This window comes from Aotus nancymaae, unplaced genomic scaffold (assembly GCF_030222135.1).
Source record: "Aotus nancymaae isolate 86718 unplaced genomic scaffold, 86718_ANA_hifiasm-v0.15.2.pri h1tg000028l, whole genome shotgun sequence".
NCBI lineage: Eukaryota > Metazoa > Chordata > Mammalia > Primates > Aotidae > Aotus > Aotus nancymaae.
In genome coordinates, this window is record NW_026988441.1 from 14,187,247 (window position 1) to 14,213,247 (window position 26,001).

Genomic DNA, 26,001 nt, shown 5'->3' on the forward strand with positions numbered 1-26,001 from the left:
GTTCTGTTCCATTGATCAATAAGTTTATATTTAAGCCAGTATCAATACATTTTAATAACTAGTTTTTTAAAGCAGGTTATGAAATTAGGAAATTGAGTTATGCAACTATCAGAGCATTAACTTTGACATCTGGGAGTTTTTGAAACGATGAAGTCTCTCGACTGTCAGGGGTTGCTCCTTCAGCTTTTTAGGCTTTGACTTGAGTGTGATGTATTCAGGAGCTGATTCCTATAAGTTCTACTGCCAAGAAGATTGAAAGAAGAACAGTGTAGGGTCCTTCCCATCTTGGCTTAGGAAGGAAAGACTTAAAAATTTTTACTAATATTAAATTTCCTGGGTTAAATAAAGGTGGTTTTATTTCCTGAAGTTGAGATTTTCCTAGTTTTGTTAATGCCTTGAGGCTTCCCTGCCTCTGACTTACGTGCATGATTAGCTGATTTATTTCCTTTGGCTACCTTATTTATTTTCTTTTGATGTTCCCTACAATGCATCCCTGCTATTTCTTGTGGAAGAAAAACTGAAGATGATAACCTGTTAATTTCCTGGTGATATTTTATGGGAGATTCATTAGTGGTAAGAAAATGCCTTTCCTTTTAAATGGCAGCATGAGCATGGAAAATTAGGAAAGCATACTTGGAGTTAGTATAAATGTTAGCTACTGTTCCCTTGCTTAATTTAAGTGCTCTTGTAAGAGCTATTAGCTCAGCTAATCGAGCGCTTGTGTTTGGGAAGAGTGACTACTGCTTATCATTCCTTATGTACTTCTTGCTTTATTGGCTGTTTGCTAGCTAAAAGCTCCTCTTAGAGGACAGTGGTCCTGCCACATTTTGGGGGCTGTAAGCAGTTGAATTATTTCCTAGGGTTAACTTGGAGGCTTTTCTGACTAGTAGAGCAATTATGACATGACTCGGAAGCATGTGCAAATAGGTATTTCTAATTAAAACTAAGGTTGAGAAAAACATTGGATTAGAGATTTTCTTGAGATTCCCTTTATAGTTGTGCTATGGGAAGATGGGAGGTCTGGATTAGAGAGGACAAAAGAGAGAGACTGGCTCTACTGTTGAGAAGAGGTTTGCTTTCCTTCTTTTAATTTCCAGAATCATCCAGGACTCTTGTGCATTAATGGTAGTTTGAGCCGCTGGAGCCAAGCTTTGAGCCCTCAGACCCATCAGTGCTGCTGGACCATCTGTGAGACTGGTTTTGAACCTAGTGATGTCTGCCTCTGGGGACAGTTCTGTTTTCAGTGGTTTTTGCCACAGCCTGGACAGGGTTGAGGTTGTTTCATCTTGCTGCCTGGGTATTCCTTTGAAAAATGCCCTGGCCTGCCATGCCAATAGCAACTAGTGGATGCACCTGGAGGATTCTGGACTTTACAGGCTTGCAAAGCTGCTCCTGGAGCCTCTATTCTTCTTCTGAGCTTTTCCTCTTTTCTGGGGCCTCCTCCTGGTTCCTGTTATAAAAGATCTAAGTGACCACCTTCAGGAAGTTCTCTAAGATGCTATTTGGTCTTATAGCTTGCTTTTATAGTTTTCTTTTAATGTTGGGAGCCGCCTGTGTAACAGACTTCTCCTTCAGGATGAGCTGTTCCTCCACCAAATTAAGGGATAAGAAGGTTTACTGTACTTGTGACTTTCTTAGCCTTTCCATAAAGGCTACAGAATTCTTAACTGGCTTTTGGTTCATTATAGGAAGTTTAGAGTAACTGAGAGCTTTGGCCTTGGTTTTCCATAGCCTTTTAAAATGCGTATTAAAAAGTGATTACTTTTCTATTAATTTCTGGAACTGCTTTCATCCCTATTGGGCATGGTATCTTTGCTATTTCTTTGCTTTCCCGATCTACTTTCTTCCCTTTGGGTGTATTATAGGAGATATATTGCTCATCTCAGAAATTATCTGCTGCTTGCACAGCTACCTGCTTTTTAGCTGCAGTGAGGGTTTGGTTTGGGAGCACATAACATCCCACCATGGGAGGTTAAACACTTGAGTTAAATTTTGGAAAGTTTCTATAGGCCTATTAGGGTATTTAAAAAATTGGTCTAAGTTTGCCTTTATTTGCCTAAGGTTTTGTAATGAGAAGGGAACTTCAGATGGGTGCGGGGTGGCAAATAAAGGGGATCCTCAGATGGTTCCCTTGAAAGTTTCTTTTTTTAGTTTTGGGGAACTATTTTCTCTGGGATTTCCTGATATGATTGCTAAAAGGACTGGATTGATCTTATACCACTGGCAAAGGTTTAGTAAAAATGCCATGCCCTTGAACAAAAGAAAATGAGTTTCTTTTCTCTTTAAAGTTTTGAGGTTAAGGAAGTTTCAGTGTTTCAGAGTGCACTCCAGAGGGATGCAAGCTGAAAATAATTTATTACCCATTTAAAAAAAGAAGTAAAAATAAAAGTTTCCTCTTAGTCTCCTTCCTTTTCATATGACCAAGAGTGGAGGAGAAGACAGGAAGCATCCTTCGAATACTTCCCTTCTCTGGTTTCTGAATACCAGCATCATGTTAAATGTGCCACCCATGGCTATAGGCATGGTCCTCCAAGCCATGGAACTGGACGAATTAAGTTATGGGGCTAGCCATGCTTACCCATGCAATTTTTGCTTATCTGACTGGTGTGTTTTGTTTATCCCCAAAAAAATGGATCAACGGAGAGACAAGTTTAGGCAAGGCTAAAACTTGTCTTGTTTAGGCAAGTCTCCTTTAATGGAGGAAATGTGCCAGATTGCCTGCTATTACTACCCATGGTAATGCACTTACTCTTAAAAAGAAAAAAAACACTTCTGGTTAACTTCCAAACTTAAAATCTCCTTACTAATTAAGCACTGTCTTAAATGGAAACAGAATAGGTGCCTTAAAAGAAGGTGGAAACTGAATGGCCATTTTCCTACTGATCAGACAATATTAGGAGTAAAATCTGGCTGTGGAAGCCATCTTATTCCTAACTGTTGAAAGCAGAGCTTTCCTGTCCACAGAAGTATCATTAGTAAAGTGCAAAATGGAAAATTTGTGAAGCTGCAATGTGCTGCAGAGAACCAACAATGTGTTTCATGAAGAAGATTTTTGATTCCACTAGGAGGTGGTGTTTGCTTAGAAATACCATGTGCAAAAAAAAAAAAAGCTGGCGGCATCGCACTACCTGACTTCAAGCTATATTACAAGGCTACACTAATCAAAACAGCATGGTGCTGGTACCAAAACAGAGATATAGACCAATGGAACAGAACACAGGCCTCAGAAAGAACGCCACACAACTACAACCATCTGATCTTTGACAAACCTGACAAAAGCAAGCAATGGGGAAAGAATTCCCTATTTAATAAATGGTGCTGGGAAACTGGCTAGCCATATGCAAAAAGCTGAAACTGAACCCCTTCCTTACACCTTACACTAAAATTAATTCTAGATAGATTAAAGATCTAAACATGAGGCCTAACACCACAAAAACTCTAGAAGAAAACCTAGGCAATACCATTCAGGACATAGGAATGGGCGAGACTTTCATGACTAAAACACCAAAAGCAATGGCAAGAAATGCCAAAATAGGCAAATGGGATCTAATTAAACTTAAGAGCTTATGCTCAGCAAAAGAAACTATCAATAGAGTGAACCAGCAAGCAGCAAAATGGGAAAAATTTTTGCAATCTACCTATCTGACAAAGGGCTAATATCCAGAATCTATGGAGAACTTAAGCAAATTTACAAGAAAAAAACAAACAACCCCACCAAAAAGTGGGCATAAGTATATGAACAGACACTTTTCAAAAGAATACATTTATGCAGCCAACAAACATATGAGAAACTCATCATCACTGGTCATTAGAGAAATGCAAATCAAAACCACATTGAGATGCTACCTCATGTCAGTTAGAATGGCGATCATTAAAAAATCAGGAGACGACAGATGCTGGAGAGGATGTGGAGAAATAGGAACACTTTTACACTGTTGATGGGAGTGTAAATTAATTTAACCATTGTGGAAGACAGTGTGGTGATTCCTCAAGGATCTAGGACTAGAAATACCATTTGATCCAGCAATCCCATTACTGGGTATATGCCTAAAAGATTGAAAATCATTCTATTATAAAGACACATGCACACGTATGCTTATTGTGGCACTGTTCACAATAGCAAAGACTTGGAACCAACCCAAATGCCCATCAGTGAGATACTGGATAAAGAAAATGTGGTACATATACACCATGGAATACCATGTAGCCATAAAAAAGGATGAGTTCATGTTCTTTGCAGGGACATGGATGAAACTGGAAACCATCATTCTCAGCAAACTGACACAAGAACAGAAAACCAAACACCACATGTTCTCACTCATAAGTGGGTGTTGAACAATGGGAACACACAGACACAGGGAGGGGAACACCACACACCGAGGCCTGGGGGGTGTGGGGGGCTAGGATGAATAGCAAGGGTTGGGGTATTGGGAAGGGATAGCATTAGGAGAAATACCTAATGTAGATGATGGGGCAATGGATGCAGCAAACCAACACCATGGCACATGTATACCTATGTAACAAACCTGCACAATCTGCACATGTGCCCCAGAACTTAAAGTATAATAAATAAAATTCTTAAAAAAAGAAATACCATGTGCTCGCCAGAGAAACCTTGGAGAGACAGAAGTTTATTGAGTTACTGCCTGCCTTGATTTGTGATCTTCTCTAACAAACTCGTTTCCCTGAAATATGAGTCCTGCACATTAGAGACACACACACACACAGAGTAAGAGACCATGGGTAGAGAAAGAAAGTTTGGCAACAGGATAGCTGGAAAGGAGTCTTGAGATTAAAGGACAGATTTAAAGTTGAGATCTGATGCATACTCACCAGTGCGATGAATGAATTCCCATTCCCGGCCAAAGCACCAAAATGATATGGCTCTGATGACTGGAGGCACACCAGGGTCCCTGGTCTTGTGGTGATAGGGTTAACGCCATGGACGCATGTGGAGTGGTTTTAAGGAGCGAAAAGTTTAACAGGCAAGAAAGAAGGAAGGAATAAGAAAACAGAGACAGAGGGAGAGGGGATTCAAACAAAGCAAAAACCCCGTGTGCAGCAAAAAAGTGGCTGCTTATATTGGGATTCTGGAGGAGGCAGTGTCTGGTTTTCATAGAATCCAGAGGATTGGTTTGACTAGATGTGTCATTTATGTAGCCCACAAAAAAACCTGACCCTCCCACCTAAGCCCTTTAATATGCAAATGTGGGTCGCCATAATATTTCAAACACATGGTGTTATCTGGAGGTGACCATGACACTTCGGTACACCTGGTGACAAGGGAAAGACAAATTGAGTAAACTCAGTTTCCAAAGGCCAGCATTTCCGTATCAAAGCTTGCCAGCTGGGCCCTTGAAGCTGCCTTTTCTGTTAGAGAAGAGATGGTTTGGGAGTTGTCTCTTATTACAGGAAAATTTCCAAGAACCTTTACCCTTACTACCAGCCTAAATATTATTTCTTAATAACTCCTGTATCACCCCTTTACACGTACTCTCCTACCCATCTATATTAGTGTGCCATCCACCTTCCACCTAAAGTCACATTTCAGCAGAGTCTGCTGTCACCATCACATGCTAACAAAGGATTACACTGTTCTGGGGCCGACACCCTACACCCCACAGGGGTCAGAGATCATTTTCCCAGGGTCTTCCTCTTTCATACACCCACGACTCTCAGCAAGGCATTGACAGTACAAATGCTTCCATTTTCTTCTCATAAAATCTGACCATTTTCTTCATTTATTTATGTGACTTGAGAGAATTGAGGGCTGTACTTTTTCAACTCCTGGGTAGCGGTGGCATTGTCTCCCTCTGGGCAGCTCTTCCTAATTGTGCCCAGTCTTCCGTGTGAATCTGTGACTCTCTTGGGGTTTCAGCATTTAAACCGTCCCTGTCAGCCATGCCCCTCTGGTTCCGTTCTCGTTTTCAAGCCCCTCTCAGCAAGGAATCACCACAGAATAAGTGGTAGAACATCAGGAAGAAACTCAGTGACAACCACACCTGTTTGCAGGCCTGTGTCTGTGGTGCAGCAGAAAAAATAGTAAGGGAGGTACCAGGGAGAGGAAGGGGTCACTATGGAAATGCACAGATAAGGACGACGGAGTGAGGGCGAGGGGTGTGAAGTCCAGGCCCCGTGCCTCCCACGAAGCCTTTTCTCCACTGTGCAGAATTCACCTGGAAGGTATACATTTTCCTAACTTGCACAATGCTGAAAGAGTGGGAATTCTGGGGGAAGACATCCAGCCCTAGAAGGAAATTCTCTTCTTTCTCTTCCAGGGGTTATCAGAGGCCATAGGCCTTGATCCTCAGCAGAGCCTACGGAAACAGATAGAGAGAGACTCTGTCACCCTGACCCCATTCAGGCCCCTTGCCTTTGCCAGGTGAGGGCCATTCACACTCTTATCTCACACACCTGGTATCCTTCCATACGCTCTTATATTTCTCTGGGCATCTATATGCAATAAAATCTCAGAGACTTAGATTCTGGGAGAAAGGCAAGTTCTTAACTCTAGTCCATGATTTGTGTGCTCCTTGGTTCCAGACCAGCATGAGAACAGGAACAGCTATTAGTGATAGGACTTCAGCAGTCTTCACCATAAGTGGAGGACTCAGGACCCCTTCTCAAGTTCTCTTTTTGTGATGAAAGGAAACAATCTTAAAACCTGTACTGGGAATTTAAAGAAGGAATGAATTAGAATCCCCCTCTCTTTCTCCTCTCTTTTGATTTTACACTTCAGTTTTATTGACTGTGAATTTAAACTATTTACAGAAATGTTGATTCCAGTTTCCAAACAAATGTATATTATGATGAATTCATCATTCAGGTAGCACTCAGGTAACCACCCAATTCTAGGCCTGTTGTTGAAACCCATTGTCTCCTACATGCCTCTTTCCCACCACCATGGAATGTGTAGGTCAGAGAAGGGATTGGAGGGAATCCGTAAGTGAATGATGTTTTCTCTTTTTGGCACAGGGTCTCACACTGCCATCCAGGCTGAAATGCAGTGGCATCCTCATAGCTCACTGCACTTTTGAACCACCTGGGCCTCAGTGATCCTCTGGCATCAACTCCCAAGCAGCTAAGGCTACGGACATGCACCACCATTCCTGGCAAATTTTTTAATTTTTGGAAAAATGGAATCAGGGAATCTTGGTGTGTTTCCCAGGCTGATCTTCAACTCCTGGCCTCAGACGATCCTCCCCCCTCAGCCTCCCAAAGTGCTGGAATTACAAGCCTCAGCAAACTTGTTGATAAATATCCACTGTAAGCTCTGCCTTAACTGAAGCTTAACATGTTCCTTTCTTGTTTTGGGTGATTTCATCTCTGAACCCAAGTTTCCCAATGTCCTTCCCTAGCAAATGAGGATCTGCTCAGCCTCCTGTCACACAAAGTGAAGGACAGGTTGGGGCGGGAGACAGGGACGTTGAGCCTGGGAGGCAGGAGCCTGGCTCTGTGCAGCCCTCACCTGAGAATCCACTGCCCCCATAGTCTATGTTTCTCTTGCTCACTCTGCTTGGGAAGAGGCACTTGAGGATGCATGCGTTCTGCTCTCACAAATGCTCAGAGATGAGTCCTCAATACCTCGTGGTCCCCAAGATCCCCACCGGTTCTGCCACTTGGGATCCACATTGACACACATGGGAAGATACACAGCTGCTTCATCAGCTGCAATGTGGGGAGGAACCTTCACATGCACAGAAGGCCACATGCGTGTTCCCAGTTCAACACCCAGTCACATCCCGGCACACACACACACAGACACATAAAGCCATGCCACTCACTGAGTTTCACACGCCTGCTCACTGTGCATGTAAAGATGCTCATTCACTGGTCCGACTGTGCTCACACATGCACTGACATCACAGTCATGAAGACAAAGCACAGTCACCCCCATACACTCAGGCACACATCTACCCATCCTGGTGAGGCATCCACCTCCCTCCTAAAGTCATATCATTAGCAGAGTTCACTCTTATCACACACCATCACAGGTTCACAGAGGGTTACATTGGCTCAGGATCCACACCCCACACCCCACAGGCATCTCAGATGCTATTTCAGTAGGATCTCTCTTCAATACACCCACAACTTTCAGGAGAACATTCACAATGGAAAAGTTCATATGTTTATCTCATAAAACCTCCCTCTTCCTTATTTCTGTGTGGCTTGACATTATTGATGACTGTGCCTTTTCAAGTCAGTTAGTGGTGACATTGTTATTCCCCTCTGGGCAGCCCTCTCGAATTGTGTCCAGGCTTCTGTGCGAATCTCTTGGAGTCGTAATATTTAAATATTCCCTGTCAGCCCCATGCTCTGGCTTCATTCCTGATTCTAAGCCCCTCCCATCAAGTTTCCCAGCAGGGTGAGAAGGGGTGGGATGTCGGAAAGAAGCTTACTTACAACCACACCTACCTGCATGCCTGTGTCTGTGATGCAGCAGATATGATAGTGAGGGAGGTACCAGGGGGAATAAAGGGTCCAGGGAAATGCACAGATAAGGATAATGAAGTGAGGGTTGTGAGAAACAAACCCACAGTCCAAACCCAAAGAATGAACTCAGAGACCTGGAGAACAGCAAAAAAGAGACTTTTAATTACAGTCTTACAATAGATCAGGTGTCTGGCATGGAGGGACATTCGGGATGGTTTCAACAAACAATTTATTTTCTAGTGTGCAAGTCCTCATTAGCTGAGGAACCCCATTACTATGGGGTTACAATCTTCCCAAACATTACCTATTGGTAGTTGGATTAAGGCTTCCAGTATGTTCTTTAGGGTCTTTCTGTCACATTTTCTTGCATCCCAAAACGCATCGTGACTGTCTCCAGACTCTAAACATTTGACTTATGGCCCTGGTGGCTGCATTTAGCTGATAAGAAAGGATACAATTATCTATGTTGCAAGCTAGCCTAAACTGAATTCTTTGGTGGGGTGGGGAGCGGATAGTTGTGAGGTTCCGACCGATAGGCACCTGGCTGCTGGGTGAAAGGGAAAGCAGGAAGGGGGTGGGTTGGTGGTGGATCAGTACATTCTGCTTCTTTACCTCTTTATTTCCATGTAGCCTGATTAAACCTACACTAAGGCCCTTAGAATTAAAAACGAACCACCACATATAGGTTATTTTGTACTAGGTGAGGGGGTGTGAAATGCAGCATCCATGCCTCTAAGGTAACCGTTTTCTACTGTGCAAAATTCACCCAGAATGTGTACATTTTTTGAACTTGTACAATGGTAAACAGGTGGGGATTCTGGGCAAAGGCATTGTCCCTAGAATGGAATTCTCTGCTTCCTCCTCCAGGGTTTCTGAGACAGCACTGACCTTGATTCTCAGCAGGACCTGGGGAGAGACGTAAAGAAAGTCTTGTGTCCTCCTGAGCCCACCCCAGATCCCTTTGCTCTGGTGAGTGAGGAGCTCTCCCCAGTTTCCCTCACATACCTGGGTTACAGCGACACCCTCTGTTTTCTCTGTCGGTGTCCTTGTGCATCAGAATCTGAGTCCCTTCTTCTTTTGCAGATTTAGAGAGAAAGGTAAGATTCTTTAATCTAGTTTTTGATTTGTGTGCCTCTTAGCTCCAGACCTGTGTGAGGGCAGGTGCAGGGACAGGTAATCGGACTTCAGCTATAATGCAGTCTTCACCTGGGGTGGAGGACTCAGGACCTTTCCTCAAGTTCTCTTTGTGATGAAAGAAAACCTTTTTTAAAATCTATATTAGAATTTCAAAGGAGAAATGAATTAGAATTTCCCTCCCTTTATCTGTCCTCTCCTTCTCTTTATTTTTCTCTAATTAGGTTTACTGATTGTGAATTGAATCCACTTTTGAAAAGTTTATGCAAGTTACCAGATAATCGATATTATTATGAGTAGTTATTAAACTGGCACTCAGGAAACCACAATTCTAGGCATGGCCCATCGCTTACAATTGGTGGCTTCTACCTGTTTATATCCCAATACATGACCTCCTTGCTCCCATAGGAGACAAGTCTCCTGACTTTCTTCTTTGGTTTTCTTGTAGTTTCACCACTTTGTTAAAGGATGCTGGTAGATGCTTTGTCTTGAGGGGCTTCTTCTGGGTCGTGAATCTTTAGATCACATTTCTGTTTTTAAGATTGATCCATATTGCTATGTGGAGCTGCAGTTCCTTTATTTTCACTGCACTGGACTCTGGAGTTTTATGAATATATCAACACACAAATACCAATTTTACTCTAGATGGACATTGGTAGGGTTCCAGCTTGGAGCAGTTGCAAATGTTGCTTTCTATACAAAATTGTCCCAGTCACCTTGTGCTGATCAGTCCTTCTTTCAGGGAATATTCCCAGACAGATCATGGACTTCTTGAAATGTAAAGCAAATTACTCCCATTACTCCCTTTGTGACTGTGGCTATAATTAATTGTTCAGAAGGCAAAAAGAAGACCTACTGAGAAAGCAGACATCAAGAGCCTTGACGGATTGGAGTCTTTAGAGTATTGAAGATGGAGCGGGATGGCCCAGAGTTCAGCCAAAAGAAGATACTACGGGGAGAAAAGTCCCTCCTAGGAGAAGACTGTGGCATCTGCAGGGGTATCATGAGATGTAGGTCCAGGCTCCTACATGGGGGAAGGGGAAAGTGGTGGTCACTGCCAGGGGTGGCAGTGGAGGTGTCATAATGCCATGTCTTTGGTTGAATAAGAATGGGGCCTGTAGGAGAGAGCATACATTGTGAGAGCTGACATTGTTTGGCCTGATTCAAGGGTTTACTTTGCATCCATCTCTGACCAGACTTTACACTCTGCAAGTAGATCTGCCCTGGTTGCCACTGGAGCCTACAGCTCCTCCTCTGTGAAATAGCTTTTTGTTTTCTCAGTCTGAAAGGAGGATGGGAGCAGGGCATGGTCATCCATGAGCACTTTTTACATGAACAAATTAGCTTTTTCTAAGTGTGGGCATCAGCCTTTCCTCAAATGAAGTCGTATATTCTCCATTCCTTAACTGAGAGAGAGAGCATAGGAGTTTTACTCTTTTCCTGGTTCAATGGAGAGACCTGTGAACTTAGGAGTCCAGGTAGGGGAAGAAAGCCCCCGTGAGTGCCCCGCTCTTTTTTCAGTGTAGAGTGTGACTTCTGCTCAGCCTTTCTCAGTTATGACACAGCCCCTTTCACCATGGTACTCACTCAGTTATTCACATTCTAAGGCCCCCTCTCAGTCCAGAAACCTCTATGTCATCCTTTATCTTTCTCTGTCTATTACAGCCTTTCTAGCATCTACGAAAAATCCCTTTGGCTCTACTTTCATCAAATAACCATGATTCAGGCATTCATTTCCTGGCAGTTCAACAGGGCAGGAATGTGTTTATTTACCAATGGTAAATAGGTGTCTTGAGTGTCTTGCTGTTTTTATAATTAAAAAAGTATATTCTACAACTTCTTTCTAAAACACTGATGCGATATAATTCATAAGAATCCAGCAGTGAATTAGGAAATCATTCGTGTTTCACCACAAATCTCTTGAGAATTTACTCATGGCTTGATAACTATGTATGAAAAAGAAATATAAGCAGATTTTCTGTTGGATTTAAAGTTCAGCTAGGGTTATAAGAAAGTGAAAGTGCTGGAGAGTCCACAGCTGCCCAGTGGGTTCCCACTTTATCCTGTGGCTATTTGCTGAGTTTCAGGTTGCATAAGCGGAATGGACACACTCAGCAAATGGCAGAATCCCACATTGGTTTTCTGACCTGTGCAGGGAGAGCTATGATGGCAGAAAAGACCAATGGGAACTATTAGAGCTGCTTCTACTTACAAGAACAGGAAAGCAAAAGCAACACCACATTTCTTGAGGGCCTGCAGAGATTGGAGCAACCATGAAGGGCTTGAAAGATGCATGGGTGATGATTCCACCCCATACTCATTCACTTACCTACTTGGCCTGTGTAGAAAGCAATTGGCTCTTGGAGAATGACAGTGGATTCTCATCAGCTTCACTAGGTGAAAACTATGATTGCAACTTCTGTACCAAATGTGGTTTTATTGCTTGAGCAAATTAACACATGTGTGTGTGCATCTGTCTATTTAACTAGTTAGTGGTTATTTTTTTTTTTTCATTTTTGGTGCCTGTCAGTAAAGGCCACCAGAAGCTATTCTCTTTTAGTTGAGAGAATCAGCTGCCTTCACTGTCCCATATCAGAATATATCAACTCCCCAACCCTGTGTCAATTTAGTCCATAAAGACTCTGGTCACTCCTTTCTTCCAGAAAGCATTATGAGGGTTCTTTACATTGATGATACTATGCTGATGAGACCTAGTGATCAGGTGGTGTCCATGACTTTAGACATACTGGTAAGATGTTTGTCCGTGTCTCATACTATGCTGATGAGACCTAGTGATCAGGTGGTGTCCACGACTTTAGACATACTGGTAAGATGTTTGTCTGTGTCAGAGTGTGGGAAACAAGTTCCTCTAATGTTCGGGGGCTTTTCAACTCAGTGAAATTTTCAGGTGTTTGGTCACTGGGTATGTGAAGATGTCCTTTCTCAGGTGCAACACGAGTGGTTGCATCAGTCCTCTCCTACCACCAGCAAAAGGGCTCATGCCTAGCAAGCTTCTTTCGATTTTGGAGGCAACACTTGCCTCACTTGGGTACATTACTCTGGCCTATTTTCCCAGTATCCTAAAAAGCTATTAGTTTGTCTGGGACTCAGCACAAGAGAAGGGTCTACACCAGATTGAGGATGCATATGGGTTTCTCTCACCTGGGACTCCAGAGGTGCAAAGGTGCTTGAAGTGTCAGTGGCAGATAGTGATGCTCTTGGGAACTTCAGAAGGCCCCTGTAGATAAATCACAGCACAACTTCATTTTTTTGTGAGTAACTTTTCTGCTTTTAAGAAAAAGCCTTTGGCTTGCTATTTGGCCTTAGTAGAGGGTGAATGCTTAACTATGGACACCAGTTTACATTGAGACCAATTAGAGGCTGAAGTGGACATAGAGATCGAAGTCAATCAGAGGCTGAAGTGGCTTGTTATTATGGCAGCAAGGATGTGGACTATATGCTGTACCTATCTCTTCTCTAAGCAGCCCGACCTGCCTACTCAAGTGTCCGTGGTGGTTGAGAAGTCTCCTCATGTGAGGATTCCAGGGGACTGTCGCAAGAGCGGGTTGCTTCTTGCCGGTTCAACTCACTTGTTCCCATGAAATCCCTGTGGGCCAGGAAAAGTCCCGGAGTGCAGTGGCCCCATGCAGAGTTCCCAGCTTCCTCCCTCTTCAGCCCAGCTTCTGTGTCTTCCCTCCATCCACTCTCAGTGCCTTCCCTCTGAAGATCTGTTAGGGGTGCTCCAGTCATCCCAGTCCCTCAGTGGCAGCTGTTCCACAGGCTGTGTCTAGTGAGTCAATGTGCCTAAAAAACACCAGCATGTTTTTTTGTTTGTTTGTTTGTTTGTTTGTTTGTTCACTTGTTTGTATTTGAGACAGAGTCTCACTCTGTCACCCAGGCTGTAGTGCAGTGGCGTGATCTCGGCTCACTGCAACCTCCACCTCCCAGGTTCAAGCAATTCTACCTCAGCCTCCCAAGTAGCTGAGATTACAGATGTGAGCCACTGTGCCCAGCAAACACCAGCGTGTTTTAAGGGTTCATTTATGTGATAGAAAGTATCAAAATGTCATCCATTTTTAAAGTTTATCATCTAACAACTGGTCCTCCACCTGAGACGGGACATCTTCACATGCCACATACAGGGGAGCTCAGGAAATTTCACTGAGTGGGAAAGCCCCTGAAATTGTTTGGATCTTATTTTCCACACTCTGACACACACAAATGTCTTACCAGTATGTTTAACGTCCAGGCCACCTCCTGATCACCAGGTTTCAGCATAATATCAATGTAAAGGATCAGCGTGATGTCTTCTGGAAAAAAGAAGTGACCAAGGTCTGTGTGGAGTAAATTGACACAGGGTTGAGGTGCTGATAAACTGTGAGGTAGGAGGGTGAAGTTGGTTACCTCTTTCATTTGGAAGCCAGTTGCTTCTGGTGGCTGTTACTAACAGGTTACAAAAAAACACACACACATTTTCTCAATGGATGGATGCACATCATGCACCAGAGAATGTGCTAATTTGCTCAGGCAATGATGCCACATCTGGTACAACAGCTGCAGTTGAAGTTCCCATCTGGTGAAGCTGAATCCACTGTCGTTCTCCAAGAGCCAGTTGTTTTCTACACAGGACAAATAGGTGAGTGAATGGAGATCTACAAATGTACAAGGAAAAACACCAGACAACCACATAAAAGCACCATTCTTGCATCTTTCAAATCCTTCATAATTGCACTAACCTGTGCAGGCCCTCCAGGAATGTGGTGTTGCTTTTGCTTTCTTATTTTTGTAGGTAGAGGCAGTTCTAGTGGCTTACATTGGCCCTTCCTACCATCACATCCCTCCCTGCACAGTTCAGAGAACCATTTGACCTACACATCTCCATTCTGGCCAATGAGTACCAGGTGAGCAACCAGGAGCTTGCAGCACGAGCCTCTGTGGGCTCCCAGAGCAGGAGGCAACTACTGAGCTGGCCCCACTGGTCCGTGGGGACCCATCTCCCACAACTACTCCTGTCCCAGGCTTTTCCTCACAGAGTGCCCTCTGCTCGCAGTACCATCTTCATCTCTTATTCCAAATCTGACCCAGGGTCAAAGTCGGCATGCACCTGTGGTCCCAGCTACTCAGGAGGCTGAGGCAGAAGAATCGCTTGAACCCAGGAGGCGGAGGTTGCAGTGAGCTGAGATTGTGCCACTGCACTCCAGCCTGGTGACAGAGCAAGACTCTATCTCAAAAAAAAAAAAAAAAAGAAAGAGGGAAAGAGGAAGTAGTCATCCCAAGAGGCCCTGAGCGATTGTATGTTTAAGACATCAAAGAGGAAAAACCTTTCTATGACTCAAGGAGTGAGCGACAGGGTCCCTGGAACGTCTGAGAAATTAGGAACAACCTCCTTCTATACCACGTAGTTGACGTCAGATGCTCAACCAGAATCTTTACCCAATCTCAGATGACTCACGGCACTGAAATGTTAGGTATCTGTTTACAGTCTCACAGGTATCACTGCCGGCTGTGGGGAGAAACTGTAACTTTAGGACAGTCAGGTGGGAATTTCTTAATTCTTTCCATTGTTCTCAGGATGTTTAGTGTATATGAACACTGTGCCTCACTCTGTGCAGGCTGCCATGAAAGAACTTTAGAAAAAGATGACAAATTCCTGGCCAGGAGTGGTGGCTCATGCCTGTAATCCCAGCACTTTGGGGAACTGAGGTGGGCAGATCACTTGAGGTGAGATGGTGAGACCAGCCTGCCCAACATGGCAAAGCCATCACTACTAATAATACAAAAATTAGCTGAATGTGGTGGCATGCATCTGTACTTCCAGCTAGTTGGGTGGCTGAGGCATGATAATCGCTTGAACCCAGCAGACAGAGGTTGCAGTGAGCTGAGATCATGCAACTGCACTCCAACCTGGGTGACAGAGTGAGACTCTGTCTCAAAAAAAAAAAAAAAAAAAAAAAAAAAAAAAAATTGCCATATGAAAATTTCACTCCAAGAAGTAGTTAGAGAATCACAGGAGTTTAAAGATTTCCCTTCAATGACCCTGATTGTTCTTTTTGCTAAACACTTGCAAGATTTTTCCAATATATATGGACAGAATTCTGGGATTTCTCTTTGGAAACAAGTGGTCATGGTGTTTAGAACAGAAAATATGTAGCTTATTGTTGGAATAGACAAAAGTCATATACACGGACACAGTGAGGAGACCCTGCTTTGCTGCTGTTACATTTAGGCATTGCAACACAGCAAACCTCTCAACACATATTTGCTAGAAGCAACCATTGATTCTGATCTCTCCCAGCTTTTCAGGTTTACTGGATTCATGTGGTTGGTAGATCATGTGGTGAGAGTCACGTTTTCTGAAGGATCTGTAGGCTGGGATTCCAGGGGATGCTTCACTCATGTGTGACTCAACACTAGGGCTGGGTCAACACCTGAGGGCTGGCTGGTTATCTTCTTTCCTGCCTCACCTCTCCATTCATGCATCGAATTTCCTCAAATCATGAGAGTCTCATGGTTCTTGGACTTAATGAATGGTGATTGGCTTCCATCAATGAAAGCCTTTCAAATGGCAGGCAGTGTCACTTCTATGACATTACATTGATCAGTGCGAGTGACACAGGCAGCCCAAATAAAATGAAGAGGAATCCACAAGCTGTGGTTATTTTGACTTGTGGATCTTGAGGGGTCAGTTTTGGCAACTGTTTTTACTCAGTTCTATGCTTACATGTGTGTTTATATGGGCTTACAAGCTTCCCACGTACCAAAAACACTACCTGTAAGGAACCACTGAAGGTAATACAATTAAAGGAATGGGCTCATTTTGAAGTCCAGCATCTTTTCATCCAATTACTATTGGGTGGCCCTGAGGTGACCACAAATTATCAGGTGCAGTGTCTCTCAACATATGCTCTAAAAGGATACATTATTTGCCCTATACAAATCAAACATACAAGACTTAAACAGACATAGGAAAATGCAGTGAACATACCTATTTTAGAGGGCCAAAAGATAGTAATGGCACCTTTTTCCCGGTTGCACTCCTGAAAGAAAGATGGGTCATCAGCAGGTCTACTAGAGCCACTCATAAATTCAGCCTGGGTTCTCGCTTGTCTCGTATCTGCTCGAACCAGCACCGTCTGTTCCTAAAATACTGCCACAATATGTGCCCCCACTGTTTCCATAAGTACTTAAAGAATATGCATTTTATTAAGTTGGACTAAGAGGTCTTCCTTGAATGGATAACCAAGGCATCCAACTAATGGAAGAAACCATGTTGACTCTTGGTACATGAGTTAAAAATTCAAACAAACAAGCAAATAAACAATAACAGAAAAGAAAATAGACCACAGTCATGGATCATATCACTGAGGAAACCAAAAAGACCCCGATTTGCATTTTCTCTGGGAATGTTTCGCTGCAGCAATTGACTTCATCCTCCATTCCTAGCTTCTTGGCGCTTCTACCAAGATGGCAGAATGACAGCCCATTTCCCTCTACAAGAGCTGTGATTATCTGCTTCATAGTGGAAATGGAGAACCACTAAGGAGAAGGTAAATAACATATTCCCCAAAAGTCAACCAAGGCAGATTGAAGAGGGTCTCTTTAAATAGCCTCTTTTTCTCCTGGGCCCATCTCAAAATCATTTTGATCATCATCATCCTCTCTCCCCATGTTAATTGCCACAGCTCGTTCAACTCCAACCTCACTCATGGGTATGCCTCTCTCTGTACTGCTTCTTTAACCTAACATACAGATACCTTGAGGTGTCAATGCACAGTGAATTACACTCTTCATGTCTGTCTTCCTTGTTTCTTTCCAGTATGGACTGAAATTTCCTCCCCTCTCATTGGAAACTCTCAAGTTCTGATTAGGTACACTCTCCTCCTTACACATCCCTGTCACAGTCTTGGTCACTTCTTTATTTTGATAATGGATTATAGACCCCATTACAAGCATGAAATTCATTTATTGGGGAATTAGGTAATTCTTGCTCTGAGTGGATGAAGATTATCCTGGAACCCATGACTTTTTGAGCAGAACATGAGTTTGATTTTATATCTGCTTGCCTCTGGATTACACCCATTTTATTTGAATAACCTACAGAGCCCTACATGCTGGCCTTGCAACACACATGGTCACTCCCCTTTCTTGACTGATATTCACCAGCTCATTTCAGTTCACATGGGCCATTTGTTACACTCATTCCTATCTCAGATACTACCCTTTGCTCATGGTGGCCAGGATGACATCCAAGATACAAAGAGAGGACATAGAGTTCAAAAGCCAATGTTCAGCAAAGAATTTTTTTTTAATCGCCTCTGGGGACCTACTCAACATCTTTTGCATGCTCTACAACCCAAATTCCTGATCTTCTCCCAGCAAATGTGGCATTGCTCTGAACACAGAAAGTCATTTCTGGACTCTAAAGCCTTTATTCTCAAAGGTCTTTGGGCATTTCAGTTTTTGTTGAAGCCTCTCACAGAATAAATCTACTCTGTGATAATATTGTCCTTGATGCCCAAGTTCCTCAAAGCTGGTACCCCCGTGGCGCTGTCCGTGGTGCTGAGCACCGGTGCGTTCGGCCCTGTATTTGCAAGTGAGGGGCCAATATGACAGAGTAAGAGAAGAATTTTGTTTTGATTTGTTTTGTTTTGTATTTGATAGATCATAGTCAAAATCTCCATGATGAATGAAGCAGAGCTTCAACTTGGATTTTCAAACCACAATTTCTGCAGTGTCCTCTCTCACTACTCCTATTCAATATAGTGTTGGAAGTCCTGACCAGAGTAATCATGCAAGAGAAAGAAAGAAAGGGCATCTAAATAGAAAGAGAGGTCATACCAGCTTTGTTTGCAGATGTTATAATTCTATATCTAGGAAACCCCATAGTCTCAGCCCAAAAGGTCCTTAAGCTGGTAAACAACTTTAGCAAAGTTTCAGGATACAAAATCAATGTGCAAGAATCACTAGAACTCCTACATGCCAAAACAGCGAAGTGTAGAGCCAAATCAGAAATGCAATTTTATTTACACTTGCCATAAAAAGAATAAAATACCTAAAAATACAGCTAACCAGTGAGGTAAAAAGTCACTACAATGAGAATGGCAACACACTGCTCAAAGAAACCAGGGATGACATATTAAAAAAAATGCAAAAATGTCCCAAGCTCATGAATAAGAAAAATTAATATCATTAAAGCAGCCATACTGCCCAAAGAAATTTACAGATGCAGTGCTATTTCTATCAAACTATAAATGACATTCTTCACAGAATTAGGAAAAAAACTATTTTAAAATTCACATGAAACTAAAACAGAACCAAATAACTGAGGCAATTCTAAGAAAAAGGACAAAGCTGGAGGCATCACATTACCCAACTTCAAACTATACTACAAGGCTACTGTAATTAAAGCAGCATGGTATTTGTATGATAACAGACACACAGACCAATGAAGCAGAATGGAGAGCCCAGAAATGAGGCTGCACACCTACAACCATCTGATCTTCAACAAAGCTGACCAAACAAGAAATGGAAAAAGGACTCCCTATTCAAGAAACTACGATGGGAGAACTGGCTAGCCATATGCAGAAGATTGAAACTGGACCCCTTCTTTACACCATATTAAAAAAATCAACTCAAGATAGATTGAAGGCTTAAATGTAAAACCCAAAACTTTTAAAACCCTGGAAAACAATATAGGCAATACCATGCAGGACATAGGCATGAGCAAAGATTTCATAATAAAAATGTTAAAACCAATCACGACAAAAGCAAAAATTGACAGACAAGATCTAATTAAACTAAAAAGCTTGTGCATAGCAAAGGAAACTATCAACAGAATAAACAGACAGCCTATAGAATGGGAGAAAATATTTGCAAACTATGTATCTCAAGAAGGCCTAATATTCATCATCTATAAGAAACTTCAACAACTTTACAAGAAACAAACAAACAAACCCATTTTTAAAAAAACGTGGGCAAAGGTCTCACACAGTGGCTTATGTCTGTAATTTCAGCACATTAAGCAACTAAGGCTGGTGGATTGCTTGAGCCCAGGAATTTGAAAACAGGCTGGGCAACATGGCAAAAACCAGTCTCCACTAAAAATAGAAAAATTAGCCTGGCATGGTGACATATGCCTGCAGTCCCAGCTACTCCAGAGGCTGAGCTGGGAGGATCACCTGAGCCCAGGAGCCAGAGGATGCAGTGAGCTGAGATGGCGCCACACCACTCGAGCCTGAGTGTCAGAGTGAGACCTGGTTTAAAACAACAACAACAACAGAAGGTGAGCAAAGGACAGGAACAGACACTTTTCAAAAGTAGACATACAGATGGCCAAGAAGCATATTATAAAAACTCAACATCACTGAACATTAGAAAAATGCAAATCAAAACCACAATGAGATACTATCTCACATCAGTCAGAATGGCTCTTATTAAAAAGTCAAGGCCGGGCGCAGTGGCTCACGCCTGTAATCCCAGCACTTTGGGAGGCCGAGGCAGATGAATCACGAGGTCAAGAGATCGAGACCATCCTGGTCAACACGGTGAAACCCCGTCTCTACTAAAAATACAAAAAATTAGCTGGGCACGGTGGTGCATGCCTGTAATCCCAGCTACTCAGGAGGCTGAGGCAGGAGAATTGCCTGAACCCAGGAGGCGGAGGTTGCGGTGAGCTGAGATCGCGCCATTGCACTCCAGCCTGAGTAACAAGAGCGAAACTCCGTCTCAAAAAAAAAAAAAAAAAAAAAAAGTCAAAAAAGTACAGATGCTGGCAAGGTTGTGGAGAAAGGGAGCACTTACATGTTGTTGTTGGCAGTGTAAATTAGTTCACCCATTGTGGAAAGCAGTATGGTGATTCCTCAAAGAGCTAACAACAGAACTACCATTCAACACATCAATCCCATCACTGGATATATAACCAGAAAAATAGAAATCATTCTGCCATAAAGATATATGCACATGGATGTTCATTGCAACACTATGCGCAATAGCAAAGACATGGAATGAACCCAAATGCCCATCAAGAACAGACTGGATATGGAAAATGTGGTACATACACCCAATGGAATACTATGCAGCCCTAAAAATTAGTTTATGTCTTTCGCAGAAACGTGGTTGGAAATGGAGACCATTATTCTTAGCAAACGAATGCAGGAACAGAAAACCAAATACTGAGTGTCTTATAAGTGTGAACTAAATGATGAAACTCACGGACACCAAGAGGAGACCAACACACACTGGGGCTTGGTAGAGGGTGAAAGGTGGGACGAGAGCAGAAAAAATAACTATCGACTACTATGCTTAGTACCCAGATGAAAAAACCATACGCACCACAAACCCCATGACACAACTTTATCAGCATATGTACCCCTGAACTTAAATAAAAGTTTAAAAAAATGAAAGAGAAGAACCAATCTCATTTTCCTCCCAGAATCTGCAGGAAAAACAGTGTCTTGGAAACTTTGATTTACATGAATAAGGGAAAAGAGAGGGTGTATTTAGAGCCCAGGTGTGTGACAGACAGATGAGAGTGGCCCTCATCTGGCACAACCAAGGGAACTAGTGTGAGGCAGGTTCATGAAAGAACTTTCTCTACTTCTCTCCCCAGATCTTCCTGAGGATCAAGGTCAGCGCTTTCCTAGAACCTTCAAAGGCAAAGAGGATTACCTTCTAGGGCAAGTGTCTTTCTCCAGAATCCCCAACTTATTTTTTAGCCATTGTACAAATTGGGAAAATGTACACTTTCTGGGTAGATTCTGCATAGTGGAGAAAAGGCTTGAGAGGCACAAAGGGTGGGCTTTACAATTACTACCCCTCACTCCATCATCCTTATCGACGCATTTCCCCGGTAACCCAATCCACAGCCTGGTACCTCCCACTGTCATTTCTGCTGCATTACAGACACAGACCTGCAAACAGCTATGGTTGTGACTGAGTTTCTTCCCTGACCCCTGAGCCTTTCTCATGCTACAAGGAAAGCTCTCTGGGAGGAGCATGAAGTCTGCAATAAAGCCAGAGGGCAGGGCTGAAAGGGATCATTTAAATGCTGCAACTCAGAGATTCACACAGAAGACAGGACAGAATTCCGAAGAGTCGCTCAGAAGAAGAGAACAATGCCACCACTACCCGTGAGTTGAAAAGGCACAGCCTTCAATAATCTCAAGTCACATAAACCAAGAAAGAAACAGGGGAGATTTTATGAGATGAAAATGTGAGCATTCCTACTGTGAATGCTTTACTGAGGGCTGTGGGTTTTGGAAGAGAAACTCTCAGGCTATGGTATCTGAGATGCTTGTGGGGTGTGGGATATGGACCCTGGACCAGTGTAACCCTCTGTGAGCATGTGATGGTATCTGATGAGAGTGAACTCTGCTGAGATGATGTGACTTTAGGTGGGAGGTGGACGGCCAACTGGGATGTGCAGGTGTGTGTGTGAGTGTAAGGGGGTGAGCGCACTTTGTCTTCCTGTCTGTGATATGAGTGTGTGTGTGATCACTGCCAGACCATTGCATGAGCATCTTTATGTGCATGGGGAGCAGGTGCGTGTGACTCAGTGAGTGGCATAGTTCTGCTTGTCTGTGTGTGTGTGTGCTGGGATGTGACTGGGTCTTGAACTGGGAACATGCATGTAGCCTTCTGTGCATGTGAAGGTGCTTCCCCACAGAGCAGCGCCTCTGATGAAGCAGGTGTGTGTCCTTTCATGTGTGTCAATGTGGATACCAGGTGGCTTAACTGGTGGGGATCTTGGGGATTGTGAGTTACCAAGGACTCATTACAGATCACTTATGAGAGTGGAATGTATGATCAGTAGATGTCTCTTCCCAGTAAGAGTGAGGGGCCGGGCGCGGTGGCTCAAGCCTGTAATCCCAGCACTTTGGGAGGCCGAGGCGGGTGGATCACGAGGTCAAGAGATCGAGACCATCCTGGTCAACACGGTGAAACCCCGTCTCTACTAATACAAAAAATTAGCTGGGCATGGTGGCGCGTGCCTGTAATCCCAGCTACTCGGGAGGCTGAGGCAGGAGAATTGCCTGAACCCAGGAGGCGGAGGTTGCGGTGAGCCGAGATCGCGCCATTGCACTCCAGCCTGGGTAACAAGAGCGAAACTCCGTCTCAAAAAAAAAAAAAAAAAAAAAAAGGTGAGGAAGAGGAATGCAGACTAGGGGGTGATGGTTCCTCAGGTGGGGACTGCACAGAGTGATCCCTGGCTTGTGCCTCCCAGACTCAGCTTCCCTATCCCAGCCTAGTCTGTTCTTTGCATTGTGGGACAAGAGAGTTTGGAGATACTGATTTGCTAGGGAAGGACATTAGAGGCTGTGGTTTCAGAGACTGATTCAAGCAAAATATTCACTGTAAGCTTTGTCTCAACTGAGACTAAATTTATTCCTCCACCCATGAAAGAACAAGTTTACTCTCAGTTCAGACAGAGCTTACAGTGGATATTAATCAACCAAGTAGCTGCGTTCACTGGCTCATGGCTATAATCCCACAGATTTGGGAGGCAAAGATGGGAGGATAACTTGAGGCCAGAAGTTTGAGACCACTCTGGGCATCATAGTGAGACTCTTTCTTTTAAAAATTGTAAATATCAGACTGACAGAGTGGCAGGCACCTTTCACCCCAGCTATTCAAAAGGGGAGCAGGTGTGTGAGGATCACTGCAGCCCAGGATTTTGCAGTTTCAGTGAGCTATGATTGCACCACTGCATGTCAGCCTGAGCGACAGAGCAAGACCCTATCTCAGAAATACAGAAAAATCATCAACCACTTGTAGATGTCATAGAAATCAATGATTCCCCCCAGTTATGTCCCTGGCCCACAGGCTTCATTTGTGCAAGTCCTGGGGCTGTGCCCTCAGCAATGTGGCCTCTTCTGGGAAGGATGTCCATGGCCCTTGATGATTGTGATGCATGTGCGTCCCACACACAGGGGTTTCCTATTCTTTTATCATTTCCCTTTCTCTTTCAACAAGTGTTGTTTCTCACTGGGGTCAATTTGTTAAATTCTTACATCCTCAAGTCTTGTTTTCATTTTCCGAGTTGAAAATGAAGGCAGGTCAGTGTTTCAGGAGGACTCCCCTGTTCTGCTAGGTCGCCCCTAACACGCCCTACACATGACAGAGATTAGGGTACAAGTTTTACATATATTAACTGCTCTATTACTGAAAACACCCTACAAAGTAGAAATTCCCAATAATCCTCCTTGTTCTGGGGAAACTAAGGCAGGGAGAGTTCAAGTAGTGGATCTAAGATTGCGCTGCTTGTAAGAGGCGGAATGAGGACCAGAATCCAGGCATCCTGGCTCCTGAACCCTTGCTCTTACCTATGGATCCACCGTGTCTTCATGAATATGGGCCCCTGACTGTGGTGGGGTGAAAGGGGGAGGCCTCGGAGTCTGCCCTTTGATCTCTAACCTCCTGCACCACAGGAATCTGTTACAGGAGGGGAGGCTGCACCTGACCCTGCACCTCTCACTCACCCTCAATACCTTGGCAGGTGCCATACATACAGCCTTTGTCCTTGTGTTTTGGTTCCTGTGTCATAATCAGAGGGAGACCGAACCTCTCTTTTGTGTGAGTATAACATGGTCCAATGAAGGGGGTGGAGGGGAAGGGAAAATATTTGCTAAGGACTTGACGTTATATGTGATGTGGAAATGTCTAGTTGGCAAGATGGAGGCCCTGTGCAGGTGCAGGTCCTGGAGATCCTTCAGCGCCAGACATTAGACCTGCAGCAACTGCATGTGGGCCAGCCATGGGGCCGAGGGGAAGAGGCCTCTCAGTTGGTTGGAATTGGAGCTCTTCATCAAGGGGTGTATAATTTTCAGGGAATGAACAAGTCATAGGCCCAGGTAAGTGACTGTGGCTCAGTTTTCATCTGGGAATGAGGAGCAAAGCATCTTGCTAGCTGGGGTCATGAGTAGCTGAAGCCTCCCCACGGGGACCAGGCCTGCAGTATCAGTGAGCTATGACTTTTGCCCTGAGTAAAGTGTGGAAGGGATTTGTGTGTGTGTCAAGTGTGTGTCTGCACAAGAGGGGGACATTCCCAAAATGCTGTGTGCTTTGCCCTCAGCAATGACCCACAGCTTCAGGTGGATTTCTGCACTGACATGGATGGAGACTCAGGAATAGCCTTCCATTTCCGAGTGTACTTTGGCCATTGTGTGGTCATGAACAGTCGTGAGTGTGAAGTGTGGAAGTGGGAAGAGAAATCCGACCATGTGCCTTTTCAGGATGGCATGCCATTTGAGGTGCACATCTACGTGCGTCACGATGAGTACCAGGTGAGCGCCCCAGGAGCTCCCAGCACCTGGCCTCTGTGGGCTCCCAGAGTGGGAGGCAGCTCTTATTGACCTGGCCCCACCAGTTCCTCAGGACCCATCTCCCATAACTAGTCCTGCCCCAGGTTTTCATCACAGAGCACCCTCTGCTTGCACTGCCATCCTCAGCTCTTTCCCAAATCTGACCGAAGTCAAAGTTGGCTCACCTGACATTTCCCCCAGTACAGAATCTCCTCTATCTTTTCCCGTAGTGCTCGTTTCTACTTATGCCATTATTTAAATTTTCATTTTAGCTGAATGAATACAATATACTTAAGAAAAAAGCTGTTTTAATCATTCAAAAAGTAAGTCTTCATTCATCTCACTTTTGGGACCCAATTGTACTCATAAGAGCAACATTTCCAGAGTTCTGCTCTCCTTCACAGAGAATCTTTTTTCCTTCATTTCCTTCCTTCCTCCCTCCCTCCTTTCTTTCTTCCTTCCTTCCTTCCTTCCTTTCTTCCTTCCTTCCTTCCTTCTTCTTTCTCTTTCTTTCGACAAAGTCTCACTTTGTCATCCAGGTTGGAGGCAGTGGCATGATCTCAGCTCACTGCAATCTCCACCTCCCAGAATTAAGTGATTCCCTTGCCTTAGCCTCCCAAGTAGCTGGGATTACAGGCACTTGCCACCACGCCTGGCTAAATTTTGTATTTTTAAAAGACACGGGGTTTCACCATGTTGGCCAGGCTGATCTTGATCTCCTGACCTCAAGTGATCCACCCACCTCGGCCTGCCAAAATACTGGGATTACAGGAATAAGCCACCATGCCCAGCCCTTCAGAGGAAATCTTTGCCCATGTAAGCATATAGATATGTCTATAATTTTATTTGTTTTAAAGCAAATTCTTACATAAGTTACTCTACACATTATGCTTTAGGAACTAAGTGGATTCGTTGTCAAAGAATATATCTTGAAGACATTCTCAATCCATGGTGCTGCTTCAGTTTTTAAAGATTGCATAATATTGCACTAAAAATGTTACCCAAAATTATTGAACTTGACCCTTTTTTGGGCATTAAAGTTGTTTTCACTATTTTGCTCTCACAAATAATGCTGTATTAAGCTTTCTAATCAATCTTTTCATCATTATCAATCTCCAAACACTTATGTTGGAAG

At 43.7% G+C, this 26,001-nt stretch overlaps 1 protein-coding gene across 2 annotated transcripts in view; it reads left to right on the forward strand.

Moving 5' to 3' along the window:
- LOC105723400 (galectin-4-like) overlaps positions 1 to 26,001 on the forward strand; it is a 135,497-nt gene that overhangs the window by 66,345 nt on the left and 43,151 nt on the right. Inside the window, exons 3-5 of one of the 2 annotated variants that reach the window (XM_064381325.1) lie at positions 17,011 to 17,114; positions 21,176 to 21,695; positions 24,638 to 24,848. In XM_064381325.1, the coding sequence (XP_064237395.1) occupies positions 21,532 to 21,695; positions 24,638 to 24,848 (375 nt within the window). In that variant the 5' untranslated portion in view covers positions 17,011 to 17,114; positions 21,176 to 21,531. The remainder of the gene's footprint in view (positions 1 to 17,010; positions 17,115 to 21,175; positions 21,696 to 24,637; positions 24,849 to 26,001) is intronic. The other variant, XM_064381324.1, reaches the window with a different exon arrangement.